Source organism: Ambystoma mexicanum, chromosome 4q, assembly GCF_040938575.1.
Source record: "Ambystoma mexicanum isolate Mex_15411 chromosome 4q, UKY_AmexF1_1, whole genome shotgun sequence".
Lineage (NCBI taxonomy): Eukaryota > Metazoa > Chordata > Amphibia > Caudata > Ambystomatidae > Ambystoma > Ambystoma mexicanum.
The window spans coordinates 119,102,365-119,120,484 of record NC_090928.1 but is presented as its reverse complement, the minus strand read 5'-3'; the positions used below and the strand labels follow the sequence as shown (position 1 = coordinate 119,120,484).

Sequence of the window (18,120 nt, the reverse complement as noted above, 5' to 3'; positions counted from 1 at the left end):
CTAATATACCGAACATGAGGAACAGGGGCTGCGGGGGTGTCCCCTGCTCCCTATGTTTGGTATATTAGGCTTTGGGGGCTGCAGGTCTGTCCCCTGCTTCCTTGATATTGGAAGCAGGGGACTCAGAGAAATAGAAAGAAAACTGAATTTGCCCGGTCAGCTCCGGCCCACGTTTGAGGGACGGAACTGACTCTGCGGGGCAGTGGAAGGAGTACCGGTGACCGGGTACAATGTGAGGGGGATTAATATAGGGCTGCTTCGGGGGCAGGGGATTGGAGTTGTTTGACTGAAGGTCAAACAGAGTTGTGGCTGAATCAATTACAATCCATTCCGCCACAAACTGTTTGACTTCGGTCAAACAACCCATGTCCTTTCCTTGTGAGTATTGCCTGGCTTATCAGCTTTCTAAGCGATTAACCAACTTTAACCATGAAGGAAGGGCCTGGGAATTACGCTCCCATACTATGTGCAAGAGCAGAAACATTGTGTATATCATTATTTTCCTGTCCAACAAAATGTATGTTGGCAACCACACAACTTTTGTGCAATTGAATCATCATCATTATACACGTGCCTCCAATTGTAAAATCCCAAACCCCCTTCTTGTCAAATACCCTTGACAGGATAGTATTCATACCTCACAAGTACCTAAAACACAACTCATATCTCGTATTCATGATGTTATTGTATTAGGCAAGAATCCCAAACAGAATCTCCTTAAAAACTCTATTAATCCTATGGATTCCAACTCCCATAGTGCATGAGGCACTGAGATGAAGAAAAGGGACAAGGAGTTAATGTGGATTGAGAGAAGCTCGAAGCACCATGTGCGGACTAGTTGTTGTAGGATGAATCAGCTAGATTAGGTTGGAGAGAGAAGGCGCAGTCTAGCCAAGCGAGAGGCCGAGCAGCAGGAAAACGCAGATGTGCTGGAGCAGACCGCGCTGAAACTGGCAGGTGCTCCTGGGCTGCAATTCATCAGCCTTTAGCACCGGCGTGGCAAGAGACCCAGAGGAGTGTGGCAGGCTCCAGGGAGAACCCGTGAAGATACCTGCAGCAGCGGAGATGCTGTACCGGCTAAACTGAAGGCAGGAAGCAGTCATGTTATCTGCAAGTGAGCCCGAGACCGAGAAACGAGCTGGAAACAGGTGTGCCAAGTGGGGGACGCAATTCTCGCAGTCAGACCTCGCTTCAGCAGTGTGCAAGAGGCTGGGGACGCAATGAAACACCAGTGAGTTGGCCCAAAGATAGTGGGAATCCCGGGGCGTACCGACAAGCACACAGACAGTTAAAAGTGCCATTTGAATACTGACAAAGTCAATTTAAAAGACTGAATTGGCACAATTCCTCATGCCTGAAATGTCAATATGGGGAAAGCTGGAGCAGATGTGATTATAAGCAAATGAATGCTAACAATGTAGGTGAAAGACCAGATTTGCATAAGTCTCCATTAAGGAAGAATTCATATGGGGAAAGTTGGAGCACGCATTGTCCTAAGCAAGTGAGTGGTGATGAAGAAGTTGAGAAGTGGAACTTGAACAAGTCTTCATATGTGAAAGGTCCAAATTGCGGGAGCTTGAGGCAAGTGAAATCCAAAGTCAAGGAAGTATAGACAGTATAAGAGTGTTACTGTGCAATGCTAGAAGACAAAGAAAAGTAAAGGGAATATTGAAAGAAGACCAGATAACGTGGACACATCAGGCAGTGAGCCTTTTGGAGGGATAACAGATTCTTGGCAGAAGAGTATACCAGGGGATCCACCCAAAGTGTATAAGGAAAAGAGGCATTGTCCAAGGATACCTGGCAGGAGAGTATACGAGGGGCTCTGAGGAAACCAGTGAGGACTCCCTGGTAAGGGAACATACCCAGAAGTCATCTTTAAAGCAGTAGTATAAAAGAGACTCTTTGCCATCTGAGAAGAAGTTGTATGAAAGAGAGACTTTACCATCTATAATGCAGTTGTATAAAAGAGACTTTTTTCCTTTCTTGAATGAGTTGTGCAAAAGAGACATTTTACCATCTCTGGTGCAGTTGTATGAAAGGAACACTTGGGTCATTCTTGAAACAACATTTATGTTAAATAGACACTTGTGATACAGTTGTATGGAAGACACACTTGGGCCATTTTTTAAACAGTTATGTGAAAGAGACCTTGTTACTAAATTTGAGAAACTGTTACTTGGAAGAGACATTCTAACCCTCTGTAAGGAATCATTAGTTGTGTTATCCTTCCTGAAGTAATCCAGGGGAATGGAACCACCTTCTGGATCTAAGGACTTGTCTTTTCGAGAAATCATTTTTGTTATAGTTACTTACATTTTGAGTAAACATACGTAAGGGACATTTTTCCTTACACTTTTTAGTTGTGCATTTTAGTGTGAGGGTCAGAAATATTTTGGATACAAGGACAGTTGTTATCATTTTGACAACAAGACATAGGGCCTCATCACGAGTTGAGCTGTATTCCCGGCTGTAATACCGCCGGCTGTAATACCGCTGACTGTAATAGCCCTATCACCGACCGGTCCGGTGGTACTACCACCGGATCACGGGTTGGGCCTCAACTGTAAATCACCATTCCTGATTGGGTCCATTGGACCCAATCAGGAATGGTCCATTGGTCCATTGGACCCAATGGGGAATTTCCAGTGCTAATACTCCGGGCTAATACAGCCGGCTGTAATACCGCCGAAAACAGGGATTTTCACCTCCAGAAAAAAGCTGGAGGTAAAACAGCCAATTTAACACCCAACTCGTGATAGGGCCAGCCCTTAAATGTGGCGGTAATACCGTTACCACCGCATTTAAGGGCTGCAGGCCTATAGACTGATCTTTAGTTTTAGTTTCCTAGGCAGGGAAACTCTTGTTAGAATAGGAACAGAGAGGTCTTTATCCAACACCTTGGGCCTCATTCCGAGATTGGAGGCAGCCATGGCGCTAATAGCGCCATGGCTGCCTCCAATAACGGTACCGAGTCTGCCCTCATTCAATGGGGACTTACCGGTCTAGTCGGACCTTTGCGGGACCGGTAAGTCCCCATTGAAAATACCCTTCCCCATTTGAGTTCCCATAGGGCTCAATGGGAATGGGGAAGGTGCAAATAACAGTACCGCAATTTGCGGTACTGTTATTTGCTCCCTGGTAAAACCAGGCAGCCTTAGCGGGACCCGCAAAGGGTCCTCGGAATGGGGTGCAAAGGGATTACCGTCACCGATGTCCTTAACGGTGCCCGGTATCCCTTTGTGCCCACCTCGTAATGAGGCCCCTTGTCTTTAATAAAGATGTATGATTTTGAAAATATTACTACTTTGTGTCTGCCTCTCATTCCCGACCCCTCACAGTCTTCACCTTCCAACTTTCCAGTCCCCTTTGTCTAATTGGGGCTATGATGAAGAAATTAAGGGCACCAATGTAGGAAAGAGGATTGGGCTCTCTAATTGGCTGGAGCCCGATCAAACTGCTGATACCTCATGTGTGGATTCTTGCCTCTTAGACCTGGCTCAAGTGCAAACAATGGTTAACTGCTATGGATTTGGGTGGGTTTGCAGCAGCGGCTGCCCGGCACCAACATTGTACCATTGAGAACCCCCTGTGTGGGTCTGCGCTGTCCCTTAGCACCCCCATTTTTTGCCCTGTCAGCCTCTCTCCCCATCTCGCAAGAAAACTTTGTTGTTTTACCTGCAAACTGTACCTGCACAGCTATGTGGTTGCAACATGTAGTTCCCTTCTCGTAGGTAGTGCGGCTTGCAGGCTTCCGCAGTCCAGGACTTACAAGTCATTACTATAAAACCAGAAATGTACCTTCCTCGATCTCACTACATCTGATGTTCTGGACCGAGGAAGAAGGCCCTCCGGGAGCCGCCATCTTCCACCCCCCAGGCGAGACTTCATGGGGCAGGTGGTCGTCCCCTCCCCCAGGGTCGCTTGAGCCCCACTACTTGATTCACTCTTATCGACAAGTCACATGGCCGCTAGCCACATCCACCTCATATCTCCTGTTCATTTGCTAACAGTGTAGCATTGGTTGATGAACACCATTTTACCCTTTTAACTCAGATTTAACATCAAATTTTAGGCCTTCAAGAAGGGACTTCGGGTTATACTGTGGGCACTACCAGATTTATGCAGGGCTCTCACTCTCCCCCATGTCCTATCTGAAGAGGTCATTTAGTCCTGTTTTTATTCTTTGCGTTCTGTTACTCGTAATTTTCTAATTATAATTGTAAGACGGCAAGTTCCAAAGTGCAATGCTTGTAGAATTGCAGGTTCCAAAGTGAAACGAAAAATCAAGACTAGATGAGCTTCTCATTCCTGCCATGGCACAACTTGTGAGCTCAGCCGATGGATATTCATGATTTGGTAATGTGCATGTGGTTTTGACTTTACCTTTAGAACTGCACAAACCAAGTTGTGCCAATGGCACCTGATCCTAAAGCCACAATCACAGCTCATAGCTTGAAAGTTCTAAACTAAAACAAAGGCAAGATCCCACAGATGTGTCCACAAGGGAACCCTTGTTAATTGATATTATACAACCGGGTCACCTGTCATTTCACACTCTGTTTCATATGCTATGCTTCATTTGAACCTTCTTGGTGATTTTCAGCATTGAACTTGACCTGTAGTTTGCTTAAAGTTGTTTCCTATTTTAAAACAGGTCCTCTGATTGCCAAGTCTGTCTTTTCACTAAGAGCAAAGGAAGCAAAGGATCTTTGGCATGCTGACCTTCATGACTCTGGGAAGCGGAAAAATAGTAATCATTCTAAAAGTGAGTGTGAAAAGCAGGTCAGTTACGGCCAAGGTGTGCATGGTAGCTTCCTACTATTGCTGAACACATTTGTCCTAAAATATCTTCTTACTATATATTTCAGTTTTTATAGAAAAGTCATGAATACATGTTTTTGGCATAAAACTGTCTAGTTTTAAAAATCAACATACAAAGCATAAGATGTATGATATGATATGATATGGCATTTATAATGCGCCTATACACAAGTGTTTCAAGGCACGACGTGGCAAGGGAGGGCGAACAGGGGGAAGACAGACAACGATCTTACTAGGCCAGGTGACATTGAAATCGTGCAAGTGCAGGGGAGGGGGAAGGGGAAAAGTGCAGAGGGGAGAAGGGGAGGGGGCAGTGCAGTACATGGGATCGACCGTAAAAATAATTAGAATAAATAAGCAATAAGTAAAGGGTGCGGCTAGCTGGTGGCAAGTGCAAGGGTAGGTGCAGACATCAGGTGTCAAGTGCTGGTAGGGAACTGTAGGGATGCAGAAAACAGTCCTCAAGTGCAGGGGTTGCCAGGGAGGCAGTGCAGGTGTGCAACTGATGGGGGAGGGGACCTGGGCCCGAGATCAGAGGGTAGGCAGGTGCCTAGTGCAGTTTCAGTTTCAGCCAGGAGTTCAGCAGGGGAGAGAAGGAAAGAAAGCAGAAGCAAAGAGGAAGATTCCGATGGGGAGAATCTCGGTCTTACTGTCATTAAGGCACAGGTCATTGGCGGCACTCCACTCCTGGATAGCAGATAGACAGTCAGAGATGAGAGAAGGAGAAGAACTGGCGGAAGGGAGCCTGAAAATGAGCTGTGTGTCATCTGCATAGCACTGAATGTTGGGGCAGAGAGCGGCAATGTGGTAGCAAAGAAGTGCCAGATATTGGTTGAGCAGCCAGGGAGAGAGGTTATACTCCTGGGGAACACCACAGGAAGGGATAGAGATAGAGGACAGGAAGGACCCAAGTTGCACCTGGGAGGGTCGATCAGTGAGGAAAGAGGTCAGCCATGCCAGGGCCTGACCGGTGATACCCAGCTTATCATGGAGACGGTTGAGCAGAATGGCATGGTTGACCGTGTGAAAGGCAGAAGAGAGATCAAGTAAGAGGAGGACACAGGGGGTTTTGGAATCGAGGTTGGAGAGCAGGTCTTCACGGATGTTCAGGAGAGCAGTTTCCGTGCTTCTGGCAGCTCTGAAGCCAGACTAATTATCATGGAGACTACCAACAGATTCAGTGTGAAGATTAAGCTGTATTTTCAGTTACTCTTACTAAGTTTTACACCGTTGGATTTATGTTCTGCTAAATCTCCCTGATGTGGTAATATCGAGAATCCTTAGGGGTTGTAAACTCTTTAATGCGCTAAATCGGAGGATAGCACAGGGGCAATGCGCTGGTCTTGGAAGCAAGACCACGCATAGCAACAGAGGTTTAAATCCCGGATCCGCGCTTAGAAACTGAACTCGGGAACGGTATTAGGCGCGTTATAAAAACCACTTCTATGGTTGAGTGCATAGAATGGTTGGAGTGCATAGAATGATTGGAGTGCATAGAATGATTGGAGTGCATAGAATGATTGGAGTGTATAGAATGGTGGGAGTGCATAGAATGGTGGGAGTGCATAGAATGGTGGGAGTGCATGGAACGGTTTGGAGTGCATGGAACGGCCTAGAGTGCTTGAAACGGCTGAAATGCATGGAACTACTGGAGTGTGCTCGACCTCAAGATATAAACCACCTTATCACATCTCCACACTTACTCTCTCCTTTACACCACCACTCAACTAGAACACAACAATACTATGACACCATTCGGTATAGCTGTTCTCATACCATCACCTGCCTCATACTCCCCATCATCCTATCTAAAACACAGCTGGTTACACACCCTCCAGCCTAGGCGTTCTCCTCTGGCCTAACGCAGCCAGAATCCCAACCACCACACCTTCCGCTAAGAAGCAGCTATCACAGGAATGCAACACTGCTGCACAGATATCCGGTGCTCACACGCACCTTATGACTCTCTCCATCTCTCTCTACTGACTTGAACTTTGGTTCCCGAGGGTGTTCAACCTACCAGCGCCTTGAGATCATACCAATGATAATGAAGGCGCTATATAAATGCAAAATAACATAACATAACTTAAATAAATAAACTGTGGGTCAGATGTAGTAATTGCCTTTGCGGTCTGCGTTCACTAAGCCAGTTACGTGCTCAATGATGGGCTTTGAGTGTGCTAAGTAGTATGTTACAATGTATTGTAACCTAACCAAGCATTAATCTTAATGGATGCACATACCGATGCACTGACCACAACTCAGTATTGCGCTACTGTTAAAAGATGCCGGGCCAAATACTGGCTACCGACACCCTGTAGAGTGTTCCGATGCTGTTCCGCTAGGTCCGCGCTTTAAATACTAAATACTATAAGAAAAAAATTAAATAAATATTAGGAGGCTCTTCCTGGTCTTTTGTGTAATGCCCTTTCGCTTCGATACAATGCTTATGATTTACACTAACAATAGTATGATGCCCCTTTCCTGCCAGGGATAGGTTGGGCATCCCCTCAGATATTTCCAGGGAATTTCATTAGTGTCTGTGACTTTTCATGGAGTCATAAAGTATTGATCTGTTACTGCATAACAAGAGCAGTTGGCAACCATTCATAAAGAGGAAGAATACCATATTAGACCCCTTTATAATTGTCATGCTCTTTTTGGGATGTGGGGTTTGGAAAAGGAACTGTTTCCTTCAATCCAGCGATCTTCAGTGCCCACACCCACAATAAGTAAAAAAAACACCACGCCCACTTAAATCCTGCCCATATATCTGCCATTGGGATCCCTGCCCCTTTAAGGAATAACTGTCTCAAAGGTGAGTTAGAAAGTGTTCTGCTTATCCTTATGACCATGGAAAATGTAGCCAAACAGGATGCATTGTGAGTCAGCGACCTGGTCTGTGAATAATGAAGCGAGTTGTGTGAAGAAAACTTCTAATTTTCTATTTCCACATCATTGGATTACTTCATCTAGGGCTGAGCAGAGGTATACCATGCATGTGTGGTGTGTGCCATACTAGCGATCAGAGCTTCTTACGACTGAAATTGAATGTATTAAGCTGCAGACTAAAGTGAATGCAGATGCTCACATGCGCTGTGAAGCAGGCAACAGATACTCTATAAACAACCCAATGCATGTCACATCACAATAGGACTTTGGCAGTTGGAGAAAGATGTACTTCCCAGTGTGGATGCCTTCTGGGGAGCAAGGGGCAAGGCTCTGTCTGGTGCGCCTCGCTGGTCTGTGGTCGACTCAACCCTGATCGAGCATAGCGAAGGAGTCAGAATCAACTAGACGTTTTGCGGGGGGATACCTCAACCAGAGACTTGTTGGGTTGAAATAGTGCCTTTTTTTATAGGACACTTATTAGGAATAATTGAGCAAAACGCTGAACAATGTACAATAGGTTCTGTGGAGTAACTCATGGGAAGTATTCCGATAGATGGCATGTCAACACTTTTTCATGATGCCTCCGCCAATATATTCCAGCAGTGACACTATAAAGAATATGTTCACATGCCTGTTTCCACAATTTCAGAATCTACACTATTAAACACTTTGATGATAATGGTGCCGACACTAGAATCATCATTGATGCTGTAAATGCTTGAGCATATTAAAAACATAAAAACATGAATATATAAAAAAGAGAGAGTGAAATAAATTCAAGCTGCCGCAAACCAATCACAAAAGCTGTTTTCGGTGCTCCATCATCAGGTTAATCCTTTGCTAAATCCTCAAACTTCTATTACTCTTAACTCTTACTATTACTCCTAAGAAAGCATACCATATCATTGTATGAGTAAACAATAAATCGGAGTTGCACACATAACTTGATCAGGGGAACTGCCATAAGGATAACTATTTCCCTGCGAGATAAATGGTTTGTCACATCTTTCAGTGCAAGCAGGGGAGGAAACCACAGTAAAAGATGCAGCTGAAGTCCTGAGTAGATGCTTATTAAGGAAAATTGCAGCACGATGATCTCTTTCTAATTAGATCATGGTGCCAACTGGCTGGGCTTGAGCGGGAACACCCTGCAAGGAACTCCAAGGGTTGCCTGCTATTTAGCTCATTAGCCATTGGAGATGTGCATCCTGGCTTTCAGGGCGCCTTCCGCTGCACACAAGCAAAGCCCTACTCAACCCCTTAGGTTTTCCAGTGCCGCACTCCCCTGCTGCAGGCTTAGCGTCCCTCACTCACTCTCATTTTATAAACTTGCTGCAACATGAGCTTGATTTTCTGCTTACAATTTTTAGCTGCTCTCCAGTGGCCATCTTGTAGGTTTCGCCAAGCAGCGTGCACATTCGTGTTCCCGTTTTAACTCAATAATTACGGGGGTCTCGCTGCCCGCCCCTCCATCTGCCACAGTTCTTTATGCCTTTTCCATACTTATCACAGGGAAAGCAGCGCTAGATGGGGTTCCATGGGACAAGCCAGGCATGAGCGCACACATCTCCCTTTCTGCTCGAGTCTGTTGCTCTTAAATTCTTTTTAATTAGAGTTTTACCCTTTAAAAAGTTAATAGAAGCCCTTGTTTAGTAATTTCTAATCCATGTACCAATGCTGATGATATGCATCTATACATTCAATGAAATAAACTTTAGTTAATGATCAATTAAAGTAAAAAACCTATTGCAACAAAACCCTGGAAATTCAGCTAAAGCCACCATAACTTTGTGCCCCCTGTTGAACAGCCTATAACCACAATGATGACATCACAGGTGACTTCACTGATGACATCAGCTCTCTACTCAGCAGCGGCCAAAGTAGAACTCCGGCATATAGACAGCTTTCTTCTGGTTTATGGATGGTCCTTCAATCGCAGACCCTGTCCTTGGACAGCTGATGCTGTCTCTATGCAGGTCCATATGCTTCTCTCCATGATGCCGCTGTGCCCTGCTTCTGCCCCTTCTGAGGAACTCACTTTGTCCTCTGTTTTCCTTTCAACTCACCTACTTCCTTTAATCTCGCCCTTTAATCTTCATACTTATAATTCAGATATCATCTTTCAGCACTCATTGTTATGAACTATTCTAAAATGCTAAAATCATAAAACCCGAAGGCAAAGCCTGCTGTTTGGTGCTGGCGCTGCGAGTCCTGTGAGCAGAGCTGAGTTGTCACACCTGGAGCAAGTGACCCCACCCTCTCCCTCTTCACTGAGGGTTACTTTATTTGCTGCAGTGTGCAGGAGTGTTTCTGGTGGTGTGGGTGAGGTTTGTCAGAACCAGCCGAGTTAGCTTTTTAGGACCGGCTGAGTCCTGACTGTAATGTTCCCCCACCCCCTTTACTTCCCCTCCTGCACCAAGCACATATTGCTCCTATCGGGAGGCTATTTCTTCACCAATGTACTTTTTTGTATCCTATAGAGATTGGAACCTCCCTCTCACCTGCTAAGCGTTTTTTTTTAAAAAAAACTTTATTTATAAAGTGCTTGACATTGCAACAGAAGAAGTTCAGGGCATTCCCATAGCATGTGGAGATATCCCGCCTTGTTCGAGTGGCATCTGGGGCACTGGGTGCAGGAGAAGAGATGTATTTCGCGCCAGATCTCAGTGGAGTTTTTTTGAGTGACTAATAGTGCTATTTTTTTCCACCTGTCAATCTCACAAGAATATTTATATGCTTTCAGCCAGCTCCGATATGTTTGCCTTATCATCTTTTTTGTTACAGACAAAGTAAAATTAGAATGTACTATTCCTGTAGCTGGATAAAGTGTGACTGCAATTGCTTTACGCATAGATTTTTTTCACAGCTACAATGTTTTTATCGTGGTCTTGTCTTTTTTTAATCTTAATATTTCAACATTCATTCTAAGTTTTATAATCACGTTTATTCCTGCACTTTTCTGTTAGTTCTGACATCATCTCAGAAAATGCTAGAATCTCTTTTTCTTGTACTTCAAGTTTGGTGTCTTCAAATTTATTCATGTATGCAGTCAACAGGTGGTCAGCATTGATGTTGGTTTTCAACTGTGTATTCCCGTTCCATACTATTCGATTCTGATTTTCATTCAGAAAAATATTCCCATTCCTATCACTATTAGGCCTGCCAATCCCCCAATCATTGGATTTGATCAACACACAGAGCGGGAAATGATCGCTTTCTTCATGGGAACCAATTCCCATGTCTATAGTCAAAGATAGGCCAATTGTATTTATTATGAAATAGTCAATTGTTGAGGCACATTTGCCAGCAGAGCGGGTGAAGGCCCTAGCAGCATCACCCGGACAAAAACCATTAACGATAGTGAGGTTGTACTCTTCAACCAGGTTTGCCCACAATTTACCTTGTCTATAAAATAGCAATGAATTCACTGGACCTGATGACTTCTTTAACTGGAACTCTATAGCTTTTGGGAAAATGTTAGCATTAAAATCCTCCATTAGCCAGATAGGATAGAGATGGGAGTATTTTTCAGCAATTTTGCTACAACTTTGACATTTACATTTGGTTGAAAAGAGTTTGGGGGGGGGTTATATATATTTATTACCATAAATATTGTCTTTTCCCATGTCACCATCGCTACCTGTATATTAGAGGTACTCTAATTTATTCCATCTATTTTCCAAGGTTGTTGTACAGAGAGCAAAAGCCCTCCTTTGGGGCGACCCTGAGACGCTTTTGTGGCTACCTGCTGTATGGTCATGCGTCCATCAAATTGTATTTCTTCAGTTAACCATGTCTCTTGTAATGCGACCAGCACGAACATTTCCATATTCTCAGCCAACCCATCATCTTGGAAAATATGAGTAAAACCATGCATATTCCATGATAGCATAAGATTCTCAACATCGCGGCTGAGAGCTAAAGTGGGTTTTAAATGCTACTGGCAACCATGACCAGTAGCCATCAATTGCATTTCCAGCTGCTTCAGATGAATTTGCAGTATTAGCATCACCAAGAGCATAATTAGTTCTGGATGGCGTTCTGTTTTTTTTGGAGCTAAGATTACTTATCCCTGTTTGGTAAAGGATACTCGGTTTATTTATTTCTCCTAGACTATTTTCAGAAGTAACCACCATTATATTTTTTTGTGATAAGGGTGCTCTAATTTTAGATGATGGCAACATTACCACTTTAATTTGATAACCTAATTTAAATAGATCATCTTCGAAACCTAGCACAAATTAAAGAGTAGACGGTAGTCTGAATCTTACATTTGTGATGTGATCATTAATATGTTCTACCTGATCTACTATCACAATATCATTTGATTGTATCCCTCTAAGTGGTACAATCAAATTAAATACACAAGATTTCTGCATATCGTTTTTAATTGCAGCGCTTTGTGAAGTTCTTGCTCTTGCACTGATTTATCTCTCACATTGGCTATAGAAATAGATGGTTTCACAATATTAGGTGCCCACATGTCTATTAGATTGTTCTGATTATTCATGTTGGAAGGTACAATTTTATTATATTTAGATGGATCGTTTCACACTTCTACTCCCGTGGTTGTACACTTTTGTGCAGATTGTAACTTTGTCTCACTATTTACGTCTATCGTCATTTGTCCACTAGAACCTGGTATACTCACGCTAGTAAATGGCACTAATATAGGGTTCTTACTTAGGTTGAGAAACACTGGGAATTTCAGCAGGGATAACTGCCGGCACTTCTGTGTATCGCCGACTTTGTTTCCTTCCTGTGCCATACAACTTAGTCCATGGTTTTAATCTTCTTGAGTACATAATAGCATGGTAGGTGGTTTTAACATTCTCTTTTTTATTCTGGGTTTTTAAGATTTTCATTTCCTTTATATTCATATTCTGTCTACTAGTCACCCGGCTGGTATCATTCTCTCTATTATCAGCCACTCCTAGCAATTCATTTACCTCACAAGGTTCCATTGCTGTGCTAACATCTTTTACAATTTTATGTGTGCGGTTGATGCTTTTTATCAATAGTACAGATTGGACATCAATTTTCTTCTCTAAACTATTTCTCCACTAACATCGTCAACAAATTGTCCAAGGCCCAAAACATATAATTTGATGTCATACTCAACTCACTACTCTCAGACCATTTCTCAAATGACTTATTCATGGGCATCGCTGCTCTACTTTGCGTACTTGGGGTGTCTGCTTCTTTACTAACCCAAGGTTCGTTACATGATGTTTTCAAAGAGGTATTATTTAATGCTACATTCGTTTTCCTTTCTTCAAAAAAGACCTCTGGTTCTACATTCGGGATATCAGAAGTAGAAGCTAATTCTCTTTCATCACCTATATACACAACTTCTGACATCTCAAAATCCAGATCTAGGTCTTTTGATGCTTCTAATTCTATCAAGTCCTGCATCTGGGAATTTGACTGTTTGTGTACAATTACTGAGGTATGCAGAGTATCTGCTTTTGTTACTTGGTTCAACCTCTCTTTCTTACGCAATAGTCACGTGGACACAGGAGTTTTCATAATATCCTCATATTCTTTAATAGTGTCTTGGACACAGGCAGTACTAACTTTAGGGATGTGCTCAGTTTTAGTTTTAGTTTCCGTCAAAGGATGAGTAATAACAGTTCCCAACAATTTATAGCCTAAGCAGCTCAGAGAGCAACTCAATTCATTTGCGATTTCAATTGCTGCTATCTCTTCTACTTTAGAGTCCCTATTCTTGGTCTTTGGGAAAAACGTAGTTAGTTTTTTGGTTTTTGCTATTATTTAATTTTTACAAATTATTTTTGGGGTACACATTCGTCGCCAGCGCCTTACTGCCAGAGGAACATTGTCTTGTGGCGCCACTACACTGCTTAAATCTATTATCTCACTACTGCTCGCCATATTCATACACTTATATAGTACGCATTTTTTCTGTGTCCACTTCCTATGGTAAATTTACCACCAGTACCTATCACAACCAAGCTAAACAAAGGAGTCCAGAGTACCAATTGTAACCAGACCTGTCGCTCAAAAACAGGGGGGATTGCCCCTAGCTAACTTTTCTTGTATTTCAATTAAATCACTTTATCAAAACTTACTCAAGTGCCTGGAGTGAAGCCAAGAGAGAATGAACTAAGTAATCAAGATCCTAGACTTTCTATTTTTTCATCACTGTAGTACAGAAACGGAAAATAGCCTAGTTCGATGTGCAATACAAAAATTGCGTATTGTCTCACACTCACATTCACACTCTAACCACAATTGCTCCCGGACTCAGGAGTAAAGGATTCGTGCCCCAGAACACGAGACCTACAACCTGAAGTCGGCAAACTTCTCAAAAACACTCTCTTCACGTTATCTGTCTTCGAGTCCACAGCGTAATCCACACACTGCCCACTGTACGCTGCACAGAATAGTGTATACAAACTACTTGTGCTTCTTTTGCAGTTGTCCTACTCATAGGCGGCACTTGTGCCAAAAAAGAAGCATTCAAGGATAAAAGGTTTCACTTTCACTTCGCTTCTACACGTTCCGTGTCGCACTGTTAGAGGCACGCACAGCTCAGGGCTTTTATACGGATTACTTCACCATATTATAAAGGGGTACACATAGCTCTTACAGTCTGTGCTATAGTAGCCAATCAATAATACTCACTCAGTACTATAGATCAGAACTAGGAAGGACAGCAACCAACCAACCCTAGGTCTCTACGTGCTGCGTGCATACAGCAAACAGCCAACAGCGATTAACTTGGTGATGGGCGTGCGCGCTGTGGCCGCAGCTCCCAGTTCAAATAGGATCCTGGGAAAATGGGTGGAGCTACTTTCCTAAAACAGGAAAAATGCGTAAATACACAGGTAAAAGTGTGTATTTAGTTCTATTACAGCCTATCAGACATTGAGGAGTATAAAGTCCTTGCCCCTTATTCAGTAATCGTACCAATGTGAATCCAATTGTATGTTCAGGAGCAGCGTTCTCTCCAGCGCCTCCAGCCAGCCACTAGCTATTACCTTTGCGAATAACTTCGGGATTAGCTATGTGTTGCCTTTCTTCTATTTCAAGTAGCGATTTATCCTTCATCAAGCTTCCAAGAGTAGACAGTCCCACTAATTGGGTGCTGATCGAATGCGTTTCCCCAGCAATAGTGTCACTTTTATGCACATGTGTAGGATCATTCCAGGAGCTGGGATTTAAGCTCACGGTATGCCTCAAACAAACTTGTCAGAGTGGCTGAGCAAGAAGATTTTCCCCTTCTTAAGCCAACACAAATTAATAATAACTTTACATCTGTACATACCACCTAGCGATCCAGCTTGAGGGCTACCTTTAACGATCAGATGGCTCATCTAAAATCTGAAAGGAAGATTGTTCGTTGGGTTCCTGATTCTCTCAGTCAGGATAGCTATTGACAATGTTCGACAGTGACCCCGACCAATTGGATCATTTGGAACACACAAGGTTATCGCTCATTGCTAGCTCATCCATAGGGTATGGCATTGATTGCCTCCTGTGGAGTTTTTATCCTACAAGGGACTTGGACAATTAAGGAACCTATCCTCGCTGGCTATGTCATACTACATTGACCAGCAAGACGCAGCCTTAGACGTTGCCCACTAGGAGGCCTTGTAATTGGAGCACCATCTGATTTTAATTAAAAACCTTATTGTGAGGCCCTCATCCTAGCTAATTGGACTGAAATGTGTCCAAATGGCAGACTTACAGTGGCAGGAGATTTTAATTCTCCCCACTTACCATCAAATATTGTATTTTTATTAGATGATTTTGTCTATGACCAGTGTTGGTTTACTAATTGTCTATCCTCAGGGGAGCGTTGGACTGGATTAATCTTTTTCACTTATTTGATCTGTCCTTCTTGAATCACAAAGCGGAAAATATGAAAAAGCTAAGTCCTACGTGGTCAAATGGGAAAAGCTTTTCCTGTCTGGATCTTGTTTTTATGGATCCGAACACTCGGGATCTTTGTAATAACTTTTCCATTACTTTTATCCCCTGAGTGATCACACATTTTTGCCATGGTTCCACAAACCATGCATGCGTAACATTCCCTAATGATTCCTCTATAACTATAAATACTGATGGGAATTGTATAATTTTGTCCAGCAAGAATGTTTCAATCATCAGGAACTTTGTGACTTCAAATGAAAAGTCCCTTTGACAATGGCTGGGGCAGAACAATTGGGATCTTCCTTCCCTAATGTACTTCTTGAGGAAACGATTACACATAGACTCCCGCATAGACAAAAGGGCCACACATAAACATAGGATCTTTGATATAGAAATACAACAGGCAAAAAAGTCCCAGCGCAAGAAACAATCCTCTATTATCCATAACTTTTCACTGACATTCGAATCTGAAAAAGCTACTTCTTAAGCAGGTGAATACTCAGTATAAGAACTTGTGTAGAAACCACACATTTACTATCGTCAATGCAAATTGGAAATTCCTTTTTGGTCTAATTCGTACAAATGATAACAGGAAATTCTGGTCGATGGCCAGAACATTTATTAATGGGCAGACTTTGCATGAATTGAACCCTATCAGCAAATCTATGTGGTCTCAGGCCATATTGGAGCTTTATCATGATCCTTTCATTCCCATCACAGAATACGCTCCCTATGTACTCTCTGCCTGTTTGCATTCTGGCTTTGAAGGTGATGACATCCTATCTGTAATTAAAAGGATTAAAATCTCCCGTGCCCTGGGCCCGGATTCTCTAGGAAGTATTGTTCTGAAGGAAAACCCTCAATTTTGGACCAGTGTGCTTAAACACCTTTTTCACAAGATTATAAATAGTGATTGTATACCAAAAAGCTGGCAGAAATCTATTCTAGAGCATGTTTTAAAAAGGGAAATCGTACCAATCCCTGGATTATAGATATCTGGCAATGTTTGATACAAGCCAAAAAATATTTTCGGCCTCCTTTTGAAAAAGCTATCTCTATAGGTTTCAGATAAAGTACTGCTCTCTTCCTTTCAAACAGGATTTCATAAATGGCATAACACCATTCACAATGTAAGCACCCTCCACTATGTCATAGCGACAGCCAATACCACACTTTATTTTTCTTTTATTGACTTTACTAAGGCCTTTGACACAGAGTCCCACCCACTTCGTTAGAGGAAACTAAAGACAAGGGGAATAGACTCCTCTTTATTATATTTGATCTCTGCCTTGTATTCAGACACAGTAGTAGGGGTACGTACCAATCAGGAGGGGGCAATGTCAAGAGAAATACTGGTTAACATCGGTTTGAAGCAGGGGTGCGTGCTGGCTGGGCTACAACATTCACTAGATTCAGTGTCTCTGTATGCAATCAAAAGCCATTTACAGGTGAATGTTGCAAAAACAAAAATATTGGTCTTCGGCGATCCACGTAAAGTGAACAAGTTTCGTTCGCAACTAAATGGAGCCTTTCTGGAAAGAGTTGACCGATATATATACTTTTTTAATTTTTTAACCTTTTTTATTGAAATTTCCATAATACAACCAACAACAGGCTGCTCAGAATGGCAAGGTGAAAGGCTGCCATACATACACATCATAGTGTCTCTGGCCATCGGTTCTAATAATCAGTTCACTATAAGTCCACTTGCTTGCTGTATACTTCCTTGTCGCTTTCTCTGAGCCATCTCGCATCCTGCGTTCCCACGCCCTCACTCAACCCTAACAGATAAACAAACTTCCAACTGTGCACGTTTCCCCCCACCACCCACCTGCCCTCTATATCTCTGCCCTCATCTGTTTACCACCCTCGTTCAGCTGTTCCTGCTGCCCAGTATGCTCAATCTACTGCAACCTAAGCTTCATGGGGGAAGGTCATCTGATCGCGCAAACATCCGTAGGAGCAGGGCGTTCCACCCGGCAAAGTCATCACTGACTTCATTCTGCCCTCTAAGTGCTGCTATGTACCACACCAGCGTCTCAGCTGTCGCCCATTTTTTCAGCTCCTCCCACCCTACTTCCACCCGGGGCCCCGCCACTAATTTCCATGCCATAGCAATGCAGTGTTTGGCCAGGACACAAATAAGATCTGTCATTCTGGTTATAGTAGTCTCAGTGCGCCTCCATTTAAACGAGCCTAATAAGCACGCCTCCGTCGGCCACTCATGCATGTCTACCCCCGCTGTCTGGACTTTGTCTGCAATGCTCTGCCAGAACCAAATCGGTCAACTCTTTCCAGAAAGGCTCCATTTAGTTGCGAACGAAACTTGTTCACTTTACGTGGATCGCCGAAGACCAATATACGACCAGAACATATGCAGTATGTCAGCTTGATCATTTGCGCACCTCAGGAATTTCTGCTCCCCCACTCCCTGGAATAGTGAAATAGTGTATGGTGTCATATACGCTCTGAGTGACTTGCAACTGTGTTAACTTAAATCCTGCA

The 18,120-nt window shown here is 43.2% G+C and overlaps 1 protein-coding gene across 1 annotated transcript in view; it reads left to right on the top strand.

The window, feature by feature from the left end:
• Positions 1–18,120, top strand: part of LOC138467527 (zinc finger protein 135-like) — a 312,864-nt gene that overhangs the window by 104,829 nt on the left and 189,915 nt on the right. Inside the window, exon 3 of the mRNA XM_069607632.1 lies at positions 4,658–4,768. Coding sequence (XP_069463733.1) covers positions 4,658–4,768 — 111 coding nt within the window. The remainder of the gene's footprint in view (positions 1–4,657; positions 4,769–18,120) is intronic.